At 40.5% G+C, this 20,409-nt stretch overlaps 1 protein-coding gene and 1 non-coding gene across 7 annotated transcripts in view; both read right to left on the bottom strand.

The window, feature by feature from the left end:
* FAF2 (Fas associated factor family member 2) overlaps window positions 1–20,409 on the bottom strand; it is a 71,854-nt gene that overhangs the window by 17,769 nt on the left and 33,676 nt on the right. For 5 of the 6 annotated variants that reach the window (XM_036239713.1, XM_036239709.1, XM_036239710.1 and 2 more), the window contains 5 exons: window positions 9,359–9,493; window positions 6,681–6,757; window positions 3,732–3,870; window positions 2,079–2,164; window positions 1,890–1,981 (listed from right to left, as the gene is read on the bottom strand). In XM_036239713.1, coding sequence (XP_036095606.1) covers window positions 1,890–1,981; window positions 2,079–2,164; window positions 3,732–3,870; window positions 6,681–6,757; window positions 9,359–9,493 — 529 coding nt within the window. The remainder of the gene's footprint in view (window positions 1–1,889; window positions 1,982–2,078; window positions 2,165–3,731; window positions 3,871–6,680; window positions 6,758–9,358; window positions 9,494–20,409) is intronic. The other variant, XM_036239714.1, reaches the window with a different exon arrangement.
* LOC118616651 lies at window positions 13,567–13,629 on the bottom strand. Its single transcript, XR_004956636.1, has one exon. It is a non-coding gene; the product is annotated as a U7 small nuclear RNA (small nuclear RNA).

Genomic DNA, 20,409 nt, shown 5'->3' with positions numbered 1-20,409 from the left:
CTCTCTCTATAATCAATAAAGGAAAAATAATTTTAAAAAAGAATTACTGTCAGTAAAGAACTGAACTTTCTGAATCCCCATCAGCACTCAAATAACTAACTCATTGTATAAGAGACTATATTAAAATTATTGATGAGGCAAATAAGCTCCAAACTCATTAAGATTAAAAGCAAGGTTGTTTGGAGCATTGTCCAGTACACCAAAAGGTGGTGGGTTCAATTCCCAGTCTGGATACATACCCAGGCTGTGGGTTTGATCTCTGGTACGGGCATGGTGCACAACTGATCCATGTCTGTCTCTGTCTCTGTCTCTCCCTCCCTCTCAAATCAATTTTTTTTTAAAAAGGCCCTGGCTGGTTGCTCAGTGGTTAGAGCGTTGGCCTGCGGTCCAGAGAGACCCAGGGTTCAGTTCCCTCTAAGGGCACGTACCTCGATTGCAGTTTGTCCCTGGCCCTGGTTGGGTTGTGCGGGTGGCAGCCACTCGATATGTCCCTTTTACATCGATGTTTCTCTCTCTCTCTCCCCCTCCTACTCTATCTGAACAAAAAATGGAAAAAATGTCCTCGGGTGAGGATAAAAAGAAAAAAAAAAAAGGAGCCTTGGCCCTTGGCTGGTGTTGCTCAGTGGTTAGAGTGTCAGCCCTTGCAATGGAGGGTTGAGAGTTTGATTCCCAGTCCTGGTTGGGGGCACATGTGGGAGGCAACCAATCAATGTGTCTCTCTCACATCGATATGTCTTTCTCTCTCAAGAAGATTAACAAAAAATAAAAAAGGTATATAAAGTATATCTATATATAAAAATAAAGATTAAAGGCAAGCCCTCACTGGTGTGGCTCAGTTGGTTGGAGCATTGTCCCATACACTGAAACGTCGTTGGTTTGATTCCCAGGCAGGGCATATATCCAGACTTCAGGTTCGAGCCCCAGTTGGGGTGGTGTGTACAGGAGGCAACTGATCCATGTTTCTCTTTCACATCGATATTGTTTTTTCTCTCTCTCTAAAATAAAAAAAAATCCTCAGGTGAGGATTATTAAAAAAAAAAAAAAAAAAGATTAAAGGCAAGCTGCTGGCCAGGACAATGTTTTTAAGAATAAAACAGGCTCTGCCAATGGTTAACTGTAAAGAATTGTCTAGCATGGTCTGGGTGAAAAAAACTGAAGGGATCAAGTACAGCTTGGCAGTTATAAAACAGTCGCAAGGCCCTGGCCAGTTTGGCTCAGTGGTTAGAGCGTGTTTGATTCTGGTCAAGGGCACATAACCTGGGTTGCAGGTTTGATCCCTGGTCCTGGTCGCGACCATGCGGAAGGAAACAAATTGATGTCTCTCACATCATTGTTTCTCTTTCTCTTTTAACCTCTCTCACTCCATTCCACACTCTCTAAAAATCAATTGAAAAATATCCTCGGGTGAGGATTAACAACAACAAAAATTTGTCACAGGAATGTCAAGTCTAGAACAGGGAATATAGTCAATTATATTGTAATAACTACGCAGAGTGCCAGGTGGTATTAGACTTATTGGGGGGATCACTATACCATGCTGTACACCTGAAACTAATATAATATTGAATGTTAACTGTAATTGGAAAAAAAAAATTTTAATTAAGAAAAAAAAAAAGAATGAGCTAGAGTCTGAAAGACCTGAGCTTGCTCCAAAACTTGCTGTGTGATCTTGGACCAGGCTTAAACTCTCTGAGCTTGTTTCCTACACCATGAAGTGGTAGTAATACAACCCAATCTCTCAGGACTGCTGAGAAGATTAAAGGACATAATGTATAAATATCAACTAACATTGTGTCTACCATAAAATAATCATGCAATAAATCGGAAGTCTTTCCAGATTATTCCAAAGATATCCCAATAATCACAATGAGGAAACAACAACAACTTACCCCTGTATCCCTCAGGCTTGTTTGTGGAACATGCCCAGAAGAGCATCCTAGTGTTTATTAGTGAAATAACTTCAGGAGCACAGAGGGTATTACTGTGGACAGAGATGAAAAGGACATGAGAAGAACTTGCTTACTTTAAACTCTGAGCAGATAAGGTCAGAAGAGAAAGAAAACGATCAATCCGCTTACCGACAGAATTCATCAGAGTCCTGGTGATCATCTCCATGAAGATAAACCAAAAGAAAGCGAAGCTCCCGCTTGGCATCGTTAAGTGCCTGTGGGAAGCAGAAGATCACTAAATATTATGATGACTGTGCCTTTAGCTTTTAATTAGGCTAAGGGTCCTAATGGATACATTTAGGAAAAAAAGGAGAAATGAGGAAAAAAGTAAGCAAAAATAATTAGGAGCTCTGGGCTACTACCTTCACACCCATGGAGTTTATCTTCCTATACAAAGTCCAAGCTAACAAGCTTTAATTAAAACATTTTAGTGTTGTTAGGATTTAAATTGTATCAGGCTCCTGAGGCTAGACAGGCTGACAAATAAAGGTCTCCAATAAAACACAGAAGTCAGCTGTTGCCAGTCTAAACGAAGATAAAACAGGAGTGTCTGACCATGTGAAAAGGGAAGTGAAAATCTTGCCACTTTACAGCTCTGACATCCTTGTAAATAAAAAATACTGCAAAGATGATCCCAGGCCATATACCAAGCAGGAATGAGGGATTGTGGGACCTAAAGTATTTTAAAGAGCATCGGATTTGAAAGATCTTCAAAGATAAGGCTAGTGTCCCAGATTTCTGTGTATGCTTTTGCATTTGCATAATACTGAGCCTATTATAATTCAATTAAGGATTCCTGAACGACCAATGGTGGTCAGGATCACAGCAAAGAGAGTGCATGAGAGGTGCCTATTTCATTCAGTATCTTTAGCACTGGCCACAATGACTGACATAATATGCTTGTAGAACGAGGTGGGAGCAGCCAGTGAGGGAGACTGACTGAGAAAAAGCAGATGTGAGAGAACCAGGCAGGAAGCAAGAATAAGCATTTTTCCTTTTTTCCAGATAGTTTTAGGAATCCTACAGGCTACAAAACACAACGACCCTTTGGCCTATGCCCACAGTGTTATTTCTACATTTTTCTCTGGCAAACTAAAGATATGCTATAGAACTCTTCATTTTCACCCTGAGGTAATAAGTTAGTGGTAGGTGTGGCTTGGGCTAATGAGATGTGCAGCCTTGAGTCTATAGTCTATGTCCTTATTCAGCTCTGTGAGGGATCAAAGAAGACTTCAGGCTTTGCCTTCAAGGGTCTTACTGTCTGACATAGGAGAGAAGACACAGACACAAATAACTAAAATATAGAGAAAAATGTGAAATTACTGTAAGATTAAATACAACACCATGAAAGCACTATTTTAAATTGCAAGGTAGGCCAGGGTGGGACACAACAATCAGGAAAAGGCATAAGAAGGGAGTGATGTGAGCTGGTTGAAGCATGGGCAAGATTCTAATTAGCAAAAAATGTGAGGACAGCACTGCAGGTGGAGGGAACAGCAAAAGCAAAGGCACAGGGGTGAAAGGACAGATTTTGTTTAGGAAACGGTTTAGCTGGAACCTAGGGTATTGGAGAAATAAGTTATGCAGGAAAGACCTCAAAAGGAGGTTAGGATTAGATCAAGAAGGACCCAGCTAAAAGGTTTGGTCTTTTTTTCTGTAAGCAGTAAAGAGCTATTTAAGGTTTCTCAGTGAAAGAATGACATGATCAGTGCTGGGCTATCCTTTCCTTTGTGGATAGAATCATATCAATAAATTGGTATCTATATGATTTGTGACACTGACCTGGCTGTACGTTCCCTGGTAGAAGACAGGGTGTGCCCTCCCATATTTTTCTTCAAAAGAATGCATAAATGAAACAATGTCCCCAATAGGATCAGTGACCCGGCTGCGAGGGTCAGGCCGTATAAAACGAAGAGCAAACCTGGGGAGGAAGGAATAAATATCACATGAATCGGCATATGGGTGGGCCAGTTTATAAAGATTCCTGTACTACCGGCATGGCAGCAAATGGAGGTGAACAGTCTGGGAATGGACTTCAAACTTGAGAGGAGAGCCTGGCTTAAAAGCTGAAAAGCAGCAAATGTTCCATCGCCTATTCAAGAAGAATATGAACTATGAGGATTATAAATTCAATACTGGTCTAAATAAATCCTGAGTGCTTTTTGCAGAAAAATTTAGAGCTAGAAGAATTGGGAAAGGAAGACACAGTATCCAAAAAGATCATGGGTACCCCCAAGCCATGTGGCTATCTAAATTTAAATTAAATAAAATACAATAAAAAATTCAGTTCCCCAATCACTCTAGTCACATGAAGTGCCCAACAGCCACATGTGTTTAGTGACTTCCACACTGGACAGTGCAGCTACAGAATGTTCCATCATCACAGAAAGTTCTACTGGCAGTGCTAGTCTAGAATGGAGCTCTGTCTCTTTTTCGTTTTCCTAACTTGCCTCTCCCTCTCCTTTCTCCTGGAGCTTTGAATTTTTAGTGCTTTCTCCCAAGCTATTCAAATTATGGACAGAAACTTGAAACTCAAATTTGCAGTCATGATTTACTTGCTCTTCAAAGGGGCAAGTAAATTCTGCTTGATGATTTATGGTTGATGGCATCCTCGGAGGAAACTATACAATTGATCTAGAGTGTACTGGCAGATTTGGAGATCTGGCAGCTTTTTTCAGATTAAGGTTGGTACCATATATCTGTTTCTAAAGAGCCCATCTTATATTTGCATAGCACCATTTATTTATCCTTTGGATTTCCACAGAAGGCAAAGGGGGCAGAGGCTTGGTAAGTTACTGTGCTACATAACATTAAATAAGTTGCTTGGATGATACAGTTTCATTGAAATTAGTAACATATGCCATGCATATTTCTGTCCACAGAGAACAAACAATATTCATATACTTGAGGAATTTTCTGCACAGGAAAGGTGACTAAACTATGAGACTTTCCCTTACCAAATCTTGAGCCAATTTCAATTCCTTATCCCTTCAAATTCCCCATGGGTATACAATTTCACTTGGAATTTCTCCTGAGTAATCAAATCAAATTGATTGACACAAACATTCCAGAGCAAATTAAAAACAAAGGTAAAAAGTTGTGAAGGGTCAAATAAATGGTTACAGAAGGAGACTAAACTTTGGGTGGTGAGCACACAATGCACCTACAGATGATATATTATACAATTGTACACTTGTAACTTACATGGTTTTATTAACCAATGTCACCGCAATTCAATGTAAAAAAAGAAGCTGTGTATGTGGGTAGGAATCCTTTAGAAAATTAATGTTTGATAACTTTCTCTGAAATTAATTTTAGGATTATCTTACTAGTCTTGAAGTTTCATTTTGATGAATGAATGTATAAAGGACTTAACTTTTTTGTTTCTCATTACTATATGTTTCCATGGCTTACATATTTTAGGACAATTAGCTTTTTTCAAAAAAAATTGTACCCGGCCAGTGTGGCTCAGTGGTTGAGTACTGACCCATGCACCAAGAGGTCGCTGGTTCGATTCCTGGTCAAGGCACATGCCCAGGTTGTGGGGCCAATCCTCAGTGAGAAGCATGCAGGAGGCAGCTAATCGATGTTCTCTCTCATCGATGTTTCTTTCTCTCTCTCCCTCTCCTTTCCTCTCTCTCTAAAAAAAAAATAAAGAAAGAAAAAGAAAATAGAGACATCAACTCAGTCTTCATTATGATTTTAAAAGTTTTTATGTGCCCATTCTTAAATAAAACAGGGACGGAAAGGGTATTAATTGGTTAATTGCTGACCTATAAGAACTTTTGCTAAAGCAAGGAAGCCATTAAGCAAGCAGTCTCATAAAACACGAAATGGCCAAGATAGAAGGTACTGTCTAATCCTTGCACTTCTGCAGCTACTGGGTCCTCACCTCCAGCCTCTGCTCCCTAGAACAAGGCAAAGGCTATCCCACATCTGAGGGAGGTAGAGGTTGCCCTGTATGCAAGACCCAGACCACAGAGTCTAGCTCTGTTGGCCTGCCCATAAACATTTTAGTTCCCCATAAGGCCTAGGTTCATCCACTACTCAGCTCTAGACCAGACACCCAAGCCTAATGTGCCAGCAGTTTGGACCCCCTGGACATTTTCCAGCCCTGGCCCTTCTGTATTCTCTAGTGCTGAGCTCTCTAAATGGTATATGAAGGAAGAGAGAAGAAAGGTTAAGGTGTGAAGCAAGGGGGCATACATACGGTAAGGTTCCAGTAGCAGCAACCTATGGGTTGCTCAGACAGAGGGAATTGTATAGGAGTGTCTAGAGAGATGAAACTTGTGAGGGAGTCTAGAGAAAAGTGACTAATCTCAGAGCAGGAGAATTTGTGGGGATTATTAGTAGTCAGATGAAGTTTTAGATGGTTTAGGGTAAAAGTTACAAGGAGTATGAAGCTAGTAAATATGGTGGTTAAAAAGGAAAGGGTGTGAGGATTAACTAGGGAATGTTGAGGTGACAAACATGTGGGAGGAGGGAGGATAACAATAAATGTAGGTAAACTGATTCTTGAAAACAATACGCAAGACTAGTTTAAAACAATTTTATTTCACATTTTATATTTGAATAATTTAAAATATTTTCATACAACATGAAAAGATTGTTTAGGAAGAGTATTCAATCTGGTATCAAATTGGAAAGTCCAAATTGATAGAACGTAAATTTTATTCTGGTCTACGTTTCAGTTCCAAAGTTGCTACTATCACATAATACAAAGGTACATACCTAAATATATCAAGTATTGTGTAATAGGTAAACCGGAATGGAAGCATAATCAAATAATAACTCCATCCGAGCAGCCCCTAAAATTCCAAAAACAAAGTTAGATACCATTCATTTATTCACTAATACCTTACAAAATGGCTAGTTCAATTTTTCATTCTGTTGATCCTTCATGTGATTTCTCCCTCTGCAATAAGGTTTCCTCTTCCTGGCCACCTCATCCTTCTTAAAGACCAACTGCCTTTGATCTCATTTCATGTAATACTATCATATTTTTTCTTTTATCACACAATTTTTGTATTAAATCTGCTCCAATACTTTTTCTGCAGCTATTTATATTCGTTGTCAAACACAATTGAAACTTTTCCTCCCCAAATCAAAATTATTCTTTCCTTTTTTTCAGATTTACACATTAAAATATGGTATAGCCCTGACCAGCACTGCTCAGTGGTTAAAGTGTCAGCTCTTAGACCAAACAAAGGATGTGGATTTGATTCCCAGTCAACGGCACATACCTGGGCTGTAGGTTCAATCCCTGGCCCTGGTTAGGGCGAGTGCAGGATGCAACCAATCGATGCATCTCTCTCATTGATATTTCTCTTCCCCCTCCCCTCCGCCCTTCCACTCTCTCTAAAAATCAATGGAAAAATATCCTCGCCTGAGGATTAACAAAACAAAACAAACAAACAAAAATATATATATACATATATATACACACACACATATATATGTACAGGGTATACAGAACAGTAAGAAAGATAACCACTATTACTACCTTGAACATATTTGTATACAATTGACAATTATATTAACCACAATTATAAATCTCTATATAGCTGCTAATCTTAGAAATAATGCTAATTATTATTAAAAATGGTGATAATTGCTACTGCTGCTATATTAACTAGCATATATAGAGAGAGCTCTATAGTTAACAAAGCATTTCTTATACATCATATTGTGTTAATCTGAGATTCTCTCCCTGTTTCCATAGCCAGGGAGATCTGGAGCCTCATGGCTGACATAAGGATTCCGAACACTGAGACAGGCCAAAAACAAACTGAAGAAACATTGGGATATACAATTACTTCTACTTCAAAATACCCACAAATAACAACTTAGAAACTCCATTTAAAAATAGTGTCGCCCTGGCTGATTTGGCTCAGCAGTTGGAGCGTCGGCCTATGGATCAGAGAGTCCCAGGTTTGGTTCCTGCTAGGGGCATGTACATAAATAAATAAATAAATAAATAAATAAATAAATAAATAAATAAATAAATAAAATATTGTCAAGTACTCCAAAAAAGCTGTAATGATGGAGGAAATTCTAACTGCTACAAAGTTAAATGGAGTGCTTTCTTGGAATTCTAAGTTCAAGTCCAAGAGGTGAGTGTAACTCCAACAGTTAAGAGAAACTGCAAAACGTTCTTTGGAGTTCATTATCGGTATCCTATACACATATGACCTCCCGGATTAGACTGTGAGCAATGCCAAGAGGGAGTATTGGTTCTTCATGCACCTCCGGATCACCAGCAGCCAACTATCAGGTACACTGGAGTACTCTTAACACCTGCTGAAATTTTTTTTTTTTAATTTTTTTTTCTTTATTGATTTTGGAGAGAGAGGAAGGAAGAGACAGAAACATTGATGAAAGAGAACATTGACTGGCCGCCTCCTGCATGCCCCACACTGGGGACTGGGCCCACAAGCTGGGCCTGTGCCTGACCAGGAATAGAACCGACAAACTCGGTGCATGGGTGGATGCTCAACCACTGAGCCACACCAGCCGGGCAATGCCTGCTGAATTTAACTGCACTACTTCCTTGCTGCTAGCCCCTGAAGACTAATTTCAAAGATATGGCTAAGGCTTTCAAAAATGATTCCCAGTATTTCCCTAGAATTAGCTTTAAATTAAGTAAAATAAAGCGACAAAAAACTCAGTAAACATTCTAACTAAAAAGTGGAAGGTCTAACCCTGGCTGGGTGGCTCAGTTGGTTGGAGCATCGGCCCATACAGTCCTCCCTCGCCACTTCGTGCCCCAACTTTCGCGGCTTCACTCTATGGCAGTTTGTCGCGGTTTTCCAAACCGCAATAGAGTGAAGTTGCAAAAGTCCGAACGCGGAGTGGCAAGGGAGGACTGTATAGTAAATAAAGAATCCTACTTCACGGAAATTTATCGCGGCACGTCTGACACTGATTAACCGCGATAAACAAGGGCTGACTGTATTATTAAAAGGTTTGATCCCCAGTCAGAATGTGTATGTGAGGCAACCAATCAATGTTTCTCTCTCACGTCGATGTTTCTCTCTCTCTCTCTCTCTCTCCCTCCCACTCTGTCTGGGGGGAAAAAAAAGGTGGAAGGTAGAGCAAACATTTTTAGACATATAAATACAACTACTGTGTACAGAAAACATTTCAAATAACTGGCAAAGAACCCTCCCACACAAAAAAATAGGCAGTTACTGTATCAATTTATTAAAGAATCAAAGAAGTGGGAGGGGAATGGCGGCTCAGGGAAAAGAAAGAATCAAGGAAAAACAATGAACTCAATAAATCTACCAAGGAGACAGGTCTTGCTACACATTCTGAGCTTTTCTTTTGCTCCTATCAGAGACCAACATAACCAAGTGAATGGACTTATAAAATAAATGGGGAGAAATTCCAGTTATGAAATAACTTGCCCTTGGTTGTGGTCTTGAGACAACATAGCTGTAGATCCTGTGGTCGGCTGTGTTAACCTGCAGGGGTCGGGATGGAGGTGGGTTGAAAACACTTGGTACACCCTCTTGCTCATTCAATCTGTCCTGTACAGCAGCCTAAGAAGGAAATAAAAGGAGAAATAATTCCGGTGATGCTCAAATCAGCTCATAATCAGAGATGAGGCAACTGTTGCTTGGTGCTATAAAACTGGTAACCTGAGAGGAACTTCAACTTGCTATGGTGGGAGGTAATGTGTGGTGATGGCTCCAGAATTCACACACAACAGAGTACAAGGAACCTGTCTGGAAGCTCCATTTATGCAGCAAGCACATTGCCTTTATTCAGATGGCATGTGTTTCTGAGGTGGCTGGGATACAAGGTGCTTCACTGTACAAGCCTAAGGAGAGCCACCTATAGAGAATTCGATGTAGACAGTGTCCCTGAGGCTGTGCAACAGAACAGTCCTGACTAGTGATGCTTGATGGAGGGCTTGGCTTTGAAGTAGAGAAATTCAGCAGAATCCCAGCTCTACCACTCAGAGAAGTTACTTGGCTTATGAGCCTGTTTCCTCATGTGAAAAATAAAAGAATGTTATTTTTCAGGGTTGTTTTGAAAATTTAATGAGATTACCATACATAAAGATCCTAATATAATTTCTGGCAGTCAGATGACATTCCACTCTTAATTCTGCCCCTGTAAATGAATATTTGTCCCAGTACACTAAAAAATTTGGCCTTAACCAAAGCAAAGTCTGGTCTTTGCCTTTGGCTTTTAGGAGATCATTTATGTCATACCTTATAGGAGTTATTTTATTACCGAATAAAATTCGTATTTTATTACGAATTTCTGGGGCTGGCCACCCCAGAAAAACCAAACCATGTGATTTAGGGTAGGGACTTTGGGCAATGCAGTATCAATCAACCTAGAGACTGACTTCAATCACATGTGGGCAACCAATCAAATCAGTAAGTCCTATGTAATGAAGCCCCAATGCAGACTGTAGACACTGAAACTGAGCTGAGCTTCCTTGCATGGCAATACTTAATGCATGTTGTCACACATTTATGCCAGGAGGATGGATAATATGTCCTCATACCATGAGAAAGGAGTATGAAACTGTCTTTAGAACACATGACTCTGCCATATATGTCTCTTCCTTTAGCTGACTTTAATACATATCCTGTCCCTTTAATAAACCATGACTTTAAGTATAATTGCTTTCAGTGAGTACTTCTAGTGAACTATCAAACCTGAGAGTGTTTGGGGGATCTCCCTGAAATTACAGATGCTGTCTGAGTGAGGGTGGTAATGGGAAGTAATTGTTTAATGGGTACACACTTTCCATTTGGCATGACAAAAAGTTCTGAAGATGGATAGTGGTTGGTAATGGTTGCACAATAATGTTAATGTACTTAATGCCACTAAATCATACCCTTAAAAATGGCTAAAATGGCCAACTTTGTTATGTATATTTTACCACAACACAAAAAAAACAAAAGAAATGAAGTATTGGGTACAACATAGATGAACCTTGAAAACATTTTGTTAAGTGAAAGAAGCCAGTCACATAAGACCACATACTATGATTCCAGTTCACATGACAGTCCAGAAGACAAAAATCTATAGACAGAAAGTACATTAGCAGTTGCTTAGGAGCAGGGTGAGTGAGGATAGGGAAAAGGATAGGAGTAGGAGGGTAATAGCAAAAGGATATGAGGTTTTGTTTTGGGATAATGTTCTCAATATTCTAAAAAAATGTATGGAACGTTTTAAAACGAATTGTGGTAATGGCTACACAACCCAGAAAATATACTAAAAACAACTGACTTTCATAATTTTATTTTAATTTTTGTGTTTTTTTTTTTTTTTCTATTGTCCTCCCCCCACACACACACATTTTAAATGGATGAATTGTTTGGTACATGAATTACATATCAATAAGTTGTTATTTAAAAACCACAACTAGCCCTGGCTGGTTTGGCTCAGCGGTTAGAGCGTCGGGCCGCGGACCAGAGAGTTCTGAGTTCAGTTCCCACTAAGGGCACATACCTCGGTCGCGGTTTGTCCCCAGCCCCAGCTGGGGTCGTATGGGTGGCAACCACTCAATGTGTCTCTCTCACATCAATGTTTCTCTCTCTCTCTCCCCCCTTCCTCCTGCTCTATCTGAAGATAAATGCAAAAATGTCCTCAAGTGAGGATAAAAAAATAAATAAAAATAAAAACCACAACTAGCCCCGGACAGTTTGGCTCAGCAGTTAGAGCATCAACTCTCGAACTAAAGAGTAGTGAGTTCGATTCCAGTCAAGGGCATGTACCTGAGTTGTGGTTCAGTCCCTGGCCCTGGTCAGGGTTGTGCAGGAGGCAACCAGTCAATGTGTCTCTCTCACATTGTTGTTTTTCTCTCTCTCCCTCCCACTCTATCTGAACATAAATGGAAAAATATCTCCAGATGAGGATTAAAAAAATTTTTTAAATAAAAATAAAAACCATAACTAGCCCTGGCTGGTGTTTCCCAGTGGTTAGAGCATTCACCCATGCACCAAAGGGTTTAATTCCTGGTTAAGGGCACATAGTTGGGTTGCAGGTTTGATACCCAGCCTCAGTTGGGACACATGTAGGAAGCAACCAATCAATGTGTCTCTCTCACATCAATGTTTCTCCCTCCCCCCACTTCCTTCCACTCTCTCCGAAGATCAATGGAAAAAAATATCCTCAGGTGAGAATTAACAAATAAACAAACAAAATACCACAACTGATAGCATTGGTCCTCAATTGTAAAATTAGAGGTTTTGGGCAAAAATAAGAATTCTAGAAAACTTGTATTTGCCACTATTAGTTTGACAGTTTCCTAATACCTTTTAAAAGCTTCTCTGATGAGTTTGGTAGTCCTATTAATGAATCATGTTGTATAGTAAAATATACCACATTGGGAAGATCTGTATTAACTCAGTGAACCAATATTTTCCAAAAGCCAATGCATGAAATTATTAAATTATTCACTGGTAAAAGTTCCTTTCAAGTGCAAGACAGACCAACCAGACTTCAATGTAAAAGATGATAAAAAGTTCCACATTTCAAATTCCGTGTTGCAACTAATCTTTAAGAAACTACTACAATATCAAAGATTCTCCAGTTATCTGAAAAGGCTATTAAAATACCCATCACATTTCCAACTATATATGAGGGTGAAGCTGAATTTTCTTCACATATTTCAACTAAAACTATATATCACAACAGATTACAGAGTCAGATAGGAAAATCCAGCTGTTTTCTATTAAGCCAAACATAAAAATGACAAATTTGCAAAAATTTCTTAACATACAAATCTATTTTATATATATATTATATATATATATATTTGTTAGCCCTCACCTGAGTTAATTTTTTCCATTGAATTTTTTTTTTTTATCCTCACATGAGGACATTTTTGCATGTACCTTCAGACAGAACGGGAGGGAGCGGGAGGAAGAGAGAGAGAGAAACATCGATGTCAGAGACACATCGAATGGTTGCCACCCACATGACCCCAACTGGTGCCGGGGACAAACTGCAACCAAGGTACATGCCCTAAGCGGAAACCGAACCCGGGACTTGTTGGTCCGCGGGATGACACTCTAACCGCTGAGCCAAACCTGCCAGGGCTTTTCCAATGCTTTTTAGAGAGAGTAGAAGAAAGGGAGGGAGGGGGACAAAGAAAGGGAGGGGGCAGGAGAGAAAAGGAGGTGGGGGTGGGGAGACATCAATGTGAGAGACACATCGAATCGCCTCCCACATGTGCCCTGACCAGGGCCTGGGGGAACCAACAACCCAGATACAGGGTCACGGGAATCAAACCCTTTGGTGCTTGGGCGGATGCTCTAGCCACTAAGCAACACAGGACAGGGCAACATCCGTGTTCATTTCTCTCTTTTCTTCAAAATACATCAAGATATCAAAATTTTATTGTTTGTGTTTTTGGGGGGGGACATAATTGATTTATTTATCTTTATTGTTGAGAATATTACAAATGTCCCCCCTTTACCCCTACTGACCCCCTCTTTCTCGATCCCATCTCTGCCTGCCTTCACACTACTGTCTGTGTCCATTGGTTATGCATATATGCATATAAGTTCTTTAATTTATCTCTTCCCACCCCCTCCTTCCCTCTGAGGCTCATCAGTCTAACAATTAATTTGTACTTTTTTTTTTTTAGAGCCTTCTGGTGAAATCTGGAAGACCTACTAGACATATTCAAAAAGAGCTGTAAGCACTCAATTTGTACTTCTTAATCCCTCCTCTTTTTTCCCCCATCCCTCTAACACCCCCTCATATCTGGCAACCAACAAAAAGGTCTATCAGTCTGTTTCTGTTCTGCCTGTTCATTTGGTTTGTAGATTCAACTGCCGATTGATATGTATTTATTGCCACTTTTTTGTTTTTTCCATCCTCACCGGAGGATATTTTTCCATTTATCTTTAGACAGATTAGGAAGGAGGGAGAGACAGAGAAAAACATCAATGTGAGAGAGCGACATCGACAGGCTGCCTCACACAGGACCCCGACCAAGGCCGGGGATGAATCGCAACTGAGGCATGAGCCCTTGGCCGGAATTGAACCTGGGTCTCATTGGTCCGCAGACTGACACTCTAACCGCTGAGCCAAACCGGCCAGGGCTGGTTCATATTTTTTATCTTCTTCAAGAAGACCCTTGAGCCCTGGCTGGTTTGGCTCAGTGGCTGGAGCATTGGCCTGTAGACCAGAGGATCCCGGGTTCGGTTCCTGCTAGGGGCACGTACCTAAATAAATGAATAAATAAATAAATAAGTGAACGAATGAATGAATTTTTTTTTTTTAAAAAAAGAAGACCCTTCAACATTTCATATAATACTGGTTTGGTGGTGATGAATTCCTTTAGCTTTTTCTTGTCTGGGAAACTACATGTCCATCTATTCTAAATGACCACTTTGTAGGATAGAGTGATATTGGTTGTAGGTCCTTGCTTTTCATCACTTTAAGTATTTCTTGCCAAACCCTTCTGGCTTGAAAAGTTTCTTTTGAGAAATCGACTGACAGTCTTATGGGAGTTCTGTTGTAGATAACTAATTGCTTTTCTCTTGATGCTTTTAAGATTCTGTCTTTAACGTTTTGCAGTTTGATGATGATGTGTCTTGGTGTGGGCCTCTTTGAGTTCATCTTGTTTGGGACTATCTGTGCTTCCTGAACTTGTATGTCTGTTTCCTTCACCAAGTTAGGGAAGTTTTCTGTCATTATTTTTTCAAATAGGTTTTCAATTTCTTGCTCTCTCTCGTCTCCTTCTAGCACCCCCATAATGCGAATGTTGGTATGCTAGAAGTTGTCCCAGAGGATCCTTACACTACCCTCATTTTTTGGATACTTTTTTTTTGCTATTCTGATTAGGTTTTTTTTTAATCCTCACCTGAGGACATTTTTACATGTATCTTCAGACAGAGTGGGGAGAGGGGTGGAGAGAGAAACATCAATGTGAGAGAGACACACTGATTAGCTGCCACTCGCACAACCCCAACCGGGGCAGGGGACGAACTGCAACTGAAGTAACATGCCCTTGGCTGGAATCAAACCTGGGACTCCCTGGTCCACAGGCCGATGCTCTAACCGCTGAGCTGCCTGATTGGGTATTTTTTGCTTCCTTATATTCCAAATCGATAGTTTGCTTCTTGGCTTCACCTACTCTACTACTGATTCCCTGTAAACTATTCTTTATATCAGTTAGTGTATCCTTTTCTAACTAGTCCTTTTTTATGCTCTTGGGGTCATCACTAAGTTCCTTGGGCATCCTTATAACCAGTATTTGGAACTCTGTATCTATTAGATTGCTTATCTCCATTTCATTTTGTTCTTTTCATGGAGTTTTGTTCTGTTCTTTCACTTGAAACATGTTTCTTTGTCTCCTCATTTTGGCTGCCTCCCTGTGTTTGTTTCTATGTATTAGGTGGAGCTGCTATGTCTCCTAGGCTTGATAGGGTGGCCTATTGTAGTAGGGTGGCCTATTGTAGTAGGTGTCCTATAGGGTCAAATGGCACAGCCTCCCTGATCACCCTAGCTGGGAACTTGAGGTGCATGTGGAGTGTCCACCCTTCTGTTGTAATTGAGTCTTGATTGCTGTCTGCATATCAATGGGAAGGATTTACTCAGGCTGAGCAGCTGCAAGGACTGGCTGTGACTACTGACCACTGACCTCTCACCATCTTAGATGAGCAGCTGTGTAGGGACTCACCACACAGAGCAAGACTTACTTTAGCAGGGCTCTGGTACCCACTGAGTCCACCATTTGAGTGTGTCACTTGTGGAAGTGGTGGGGTGGTGGTGCTTCAAGGTAGTCTGAAGCTACCTACTGGGTATGTTGGTTCTGGGGCCTCCTGGGAGGCACAGGCCAAGGTCAGCCACTGCCTGTATTCTACCCAGGGCTTCTAGGCATAAGTTACAAAGCAAACTGCAAATGGCTGCTTCTCGTGCTGGGCTTGGAGATGCCCAGGCAAGGCCAAGCTGTCAACCAAAGCTGACTGCTGCTAGTGCCAGGCCTGGGACCACTTAGCAAGAGAGGTATGGGGCTTGCTAAGGCCAGATGCTACTTGTAAGAGATTTTAGGAAAATCGAAGCATGAGCCCAGAACAACCTTTCCTATGGTAAAGCCACTGGAAATAGCTTGAATGGGCTTGAAAGTTGGGTAGGACAGAGCCTCAGGTAATTAAAAAGGCAGGGCAAGCAGTGTAAGTCAGGTTGCTGGAGTCCTAGATATGGCGCCCATCTGCTAGCCCTGTTGGGGAAGGGATCACCAAAAGAACAAGGGCCTCTCCAGCTCTTGCCCTGATGCCAAACAACTCAGTTCTTCCCCATATGTCTCTGGTGCCTTTCTTTTTTTTTTATCCTCTCGCCAGTACACTTTTCCATTTTTTGTTCAGATAGAGTGAGAGGGAGAGAGAGAGAGAAACATCGATGTGAAAGGGACACATCGAGTGGCTGCCACCTGCACGACCAACCAGGGCCGGGGACAAACTGCAACCGAGGTACGCGCAGTTAGTGGGAACCGAAGCCGGGTCTCTCTGGACCGCAGGCCGACGCTCTAACCGCTGAGCCAAACCAGCCAGGGCTGTCTCTGGTGCCTTTCAAGCTGCCTTCCCATACCACAGCCCAGAGGGAACAAGTCTGAGTAAGTCCATGTGTGGGCCCTTTAAGAGGAGCTGCCAGGCCCTGGCTAGTGTGGCTCAATGGTTAGAGTACTGGCCCACAGACCGAAGGGTCTCAGGTTCAATTTCCCATCAAGGGCACATACCTGGGTTGCAGGTTTGCTCCCTAGCCTGAGTCGGGGTCGTGGAGGAGGAAACTATTTGATGTGTCTCTCTCACATCAATTGGTTCTCTCTCTCTCCCTCCCTCCCTCGCTCCCTTTCTCCCCCTCTATCTGAAAATCAATGGAAAAATATCCTCGGGTGAGGATTAACCAAACAAACAAAACATCAGTAGCTGCCTGGGACTCCCTCAGCCTTAGTCTCAATTCCCATTGATTTTTACAGTCAAAAGTTATGGAACCCTGAACTGGGGGAACTGGGGGGACCTGATGTGGGACTGGGACCCCAACCCTTCATAGCCGAGGTATCCCTCCTGATTTTTATCCACCACACGTTGGTGTGGGACCAGCCCGTCAGCACTTCTGCCCCTCCTACCAGTCTCTATGTGGCTTCCTTTTTTTCCTCCCACAAATTTTATTTTATTTTGTTTATTTATTTTTTTTAAATACTCACCCAAGGATATTTTCCATTTATCTTCAGATAGAGTGGAAGGGAGGGAGAGAGAAAGAGAGAGGGAGGGGAAGGGGGAGGAGAGAGAGAGATATCAATGTGAGAGAGACACATCGACTGGTTGCCTCCCTCAGGACCCCGACCAGGGCTGGGGACTGAACCACAACTGAGGGACATGCCCTTGACTGGAATCAAACCTGAGACTCTTTGGTCCACGGGCTAACGCTCTAGCCAAACTGGCCAGGGCACTGTTTTAATTTTTATTGTTGAAAGTATTACTGATGTCCCTCCTTTTCCCCCCCATTGTAATTTCGTAATTGTAGGACTTCCATTCAGCTCTATTTCAGGCAGTTCTGAATGACTGTTGTTCTGTAGTTTACTGGTAATTTTGATGTGGTTGTGGGAGGAGGAGAGTACTGCATTTACCTACATCGCCATCTTGACCGTAGGTCTCAAGTTTATTATTTTTAAAAATTAATAAACTTTAAGAAAAATTTCAGTTTTAATTTGTAATATGGTTAATAAATATCAATAGATATAATCCATATAAACAGAAGCTCTTTGGAGGTTCTCAATAATTCTTTTTTTTTTTTTTTTTTTTTATCCTCACCAGAGGACATTTTTCTGTTCAGATAGAGCGGGAGGGAGAGAGAGGAAGAGAGAGAGAGAGAAACATCGATGTGATGGGACACATCGAGTGGCTGCCACCCGCACGACCAACCAGGGCCGGAGACAAACTGCAACCGAAGTACGTGCCCTTAGCGGTAACCGAACCCAGGTCTCTCTGTACCGCAGGTCTACGCTCCAACCGCTGAGCCAAACCGGCCAGGGCGGTTCTCAATAATTCTTAAGTGTAAAGTATGACACCCAAAAATTGTATTAATAAATCAAACTAGAATTTAAACCAAAAAGCATCACTTGGTGTTAACAAAAGATATTAAAAGAAAGTTCCAACAACCACATGTCTTTATGTGTCAAATAAAATGTCAAACTATATTCCTGGCCAGTTTGGTTCAGCAGTTAGATCCCTGGCCCTGGCTGGGATCATACAGGATGCAACCAACTGATTGATGTGTCTCTCTCACATCAATGTTTCTCTTGTTCTCTTTCTCCCCTCCCTTCTTTCCTCCCACTGTAATTGAAAATCAGTGGAAAAATATCCTCAGGTGAGGGTTAAATAAAAAATAAAAAAGTTAAACTATATAAAACTTATAAAGTGTCTCAGCCCAAAAATAGATATAGGATTTATTAATATATTTTATTTTATTTTTAAATTATTTTTATTAATTTATTTTTGTTACAGATGTTTCTCCTTTTCCCCCTATTAACATCCTCTTCCCCTCCCCACCCCTAACTGCCTATTAATATATTTTAGCTGTACCCTGCACTGCCTTTTCCACAGCATGTACAAAAAGTAAGCATTCTCTTTGACATATCTATTATTAACACTGGAAAATATACACATGTTATCAGCACACCAAGCAGAGTTGTATACATAAGAAAGACTAAAAGGACATATACTAAAACATCAAATGTGGTTATCTCAAAATGATTAGCAAGAAGTTTCATTTTCAACTTTATAAACTGTTTTAAATTTTTACATATATGTACTGTTTCTATAATCATAAAAAAGGACATTAACAATGTTAAACAAATCTATAAAAATATATTCTAGGGGGCGGGGGGGAGGGGAGAGATAAACAGAACTTATATGCATGTACGCATAACCAATGGATATGAACAACAAAGCCTGGGACGGGGTGTGGGGGGTGGGAGGAGGGTGTCAATGGGGTAAAAAAGGAGAAACATCTGTAACAAAAATAAAATTAAAAATAAAAATTCTAATTCATCATGTCAAACAGTCTCATTAAATAGGAAAAAAAAATAATGGAAATCATACATTTAATACGCTTGATTGAAAACAGACACCAAACTTTTGTACCACAAAAACATATTCCTTGATAAATACCTAGTTATTAACAGTTACTTCTACAGAAGGAGGAAAAGAAAGGGGTGAAGAAAATGATATTTAAGCAACTTACATGGGGCTTCAATTTTTTTGTTTTTTTATTCCCCACTCGAGGATATTTTTCTACTTATTATCAGATAGAGTGAGGAAGGGAGAGAGACAGAAAAAAACATTGACGTGATAGAGCCACATCAACTGGTTGCCTCCCACATGACCCACCAGGGCCAGGAACAAACTGCAACTGACGTACGTGCCCTTGACCAGAACCAAACCCAAGACTCATGGGTCCGCGGACTGATGCTCTAATCGCTGAACCAAACGAGTCAGGTTGGGTCTTCAATTTTTAATCCAATTTGTTTAAAAGAAATTTAAGCCCTAGCTGGTGTGGCTCAGTTGGCTGAGCATCATCCCATGCACCAAGAGGCCACTGGTTTGATTCCCAGTCGGGGGCATGCAGGAGGCAGGCAATAAATGTTTCTCTCTAGTTCTCTCTCTCTCTCTCTCCCCCGCTCCTCCTTTCTCTCTAAAATCAATAAAAACATATTATGAACAACATTAAAAAAAAAAGAAATTTGAAACATCTGGCTTTTAGGAGTTTGGTGGTAAACACGTTTATTCCCTATATGTCTATATTTCTAAGTTTGAAATAGTTAATTAAAAATATATGTATAGCCCTGGCCGGTTTGGCTCAGCAGTCAGAGCGTCAGCCTGCAGTCCAGAGAAATTGAGGTTGGGTTCCCGCTAAGGGCACGTAACTCGGTTGCAGTTTGTCCCTGGCCCTGGTTGGGTCGTGTGAGTGGCAGCCATTCAATGTGTCCCTTTCACATTGATGTTTCTCTCTCTCTCTCTCTTCCTCCCACTCTATCTGAACAAAAAATGGAAAAATGTCCTCGGGTGAGAATAAAAAAAAATATATATATATATACACACATATTTAATAATACTAATGGAATGTTATTAAATCACAAAGATCTCAATAGATACCTATATGAAATAAAAGATTTAATACAAAAAGTATAAACAAAAACAAAAAAGCAAGTTACTAGAAATGAGTCTTAGGCAAAGAAGAAAATAAAAACTTTTAAAATGTATTTTCAGTAAAAAAAAAAAAAATCAGTCTTAAATGTAGGCAAGAGTATAATTAACCAGGATATCAAAAAATCAAGGTGCTAAAAAAAGAAACATAAACCTACAAAAGCATGAAAATATATTAAAGATAGATTTTTCTTAATAAATATACAGAAAAAATAAACTGATAAATATGAGATTTTTTTCATAAACCAAATCAACAATAAACCAGTCTCTAG

The sequence above is a fragment of the Molossus molossus genome, unplaced genomic scaffold (genome assembly GCF_014108415.1).
Source record: "Molossus molossus isolate mMolMol1 unplaced genomic scaffold, mMolMol1.p scaffold_m16_p_4, whole genome shotgun sequence".
NCBI lineage: Eukaryota > Metazoa > Chordata > Mammalia > Chiroptera > Molossidae > Molossus > Molossus molossus.
Note: the sequence above shows the minus strand (reverse complement) of the source record. Positions and strands in the feature narration are given on the sequence as shown.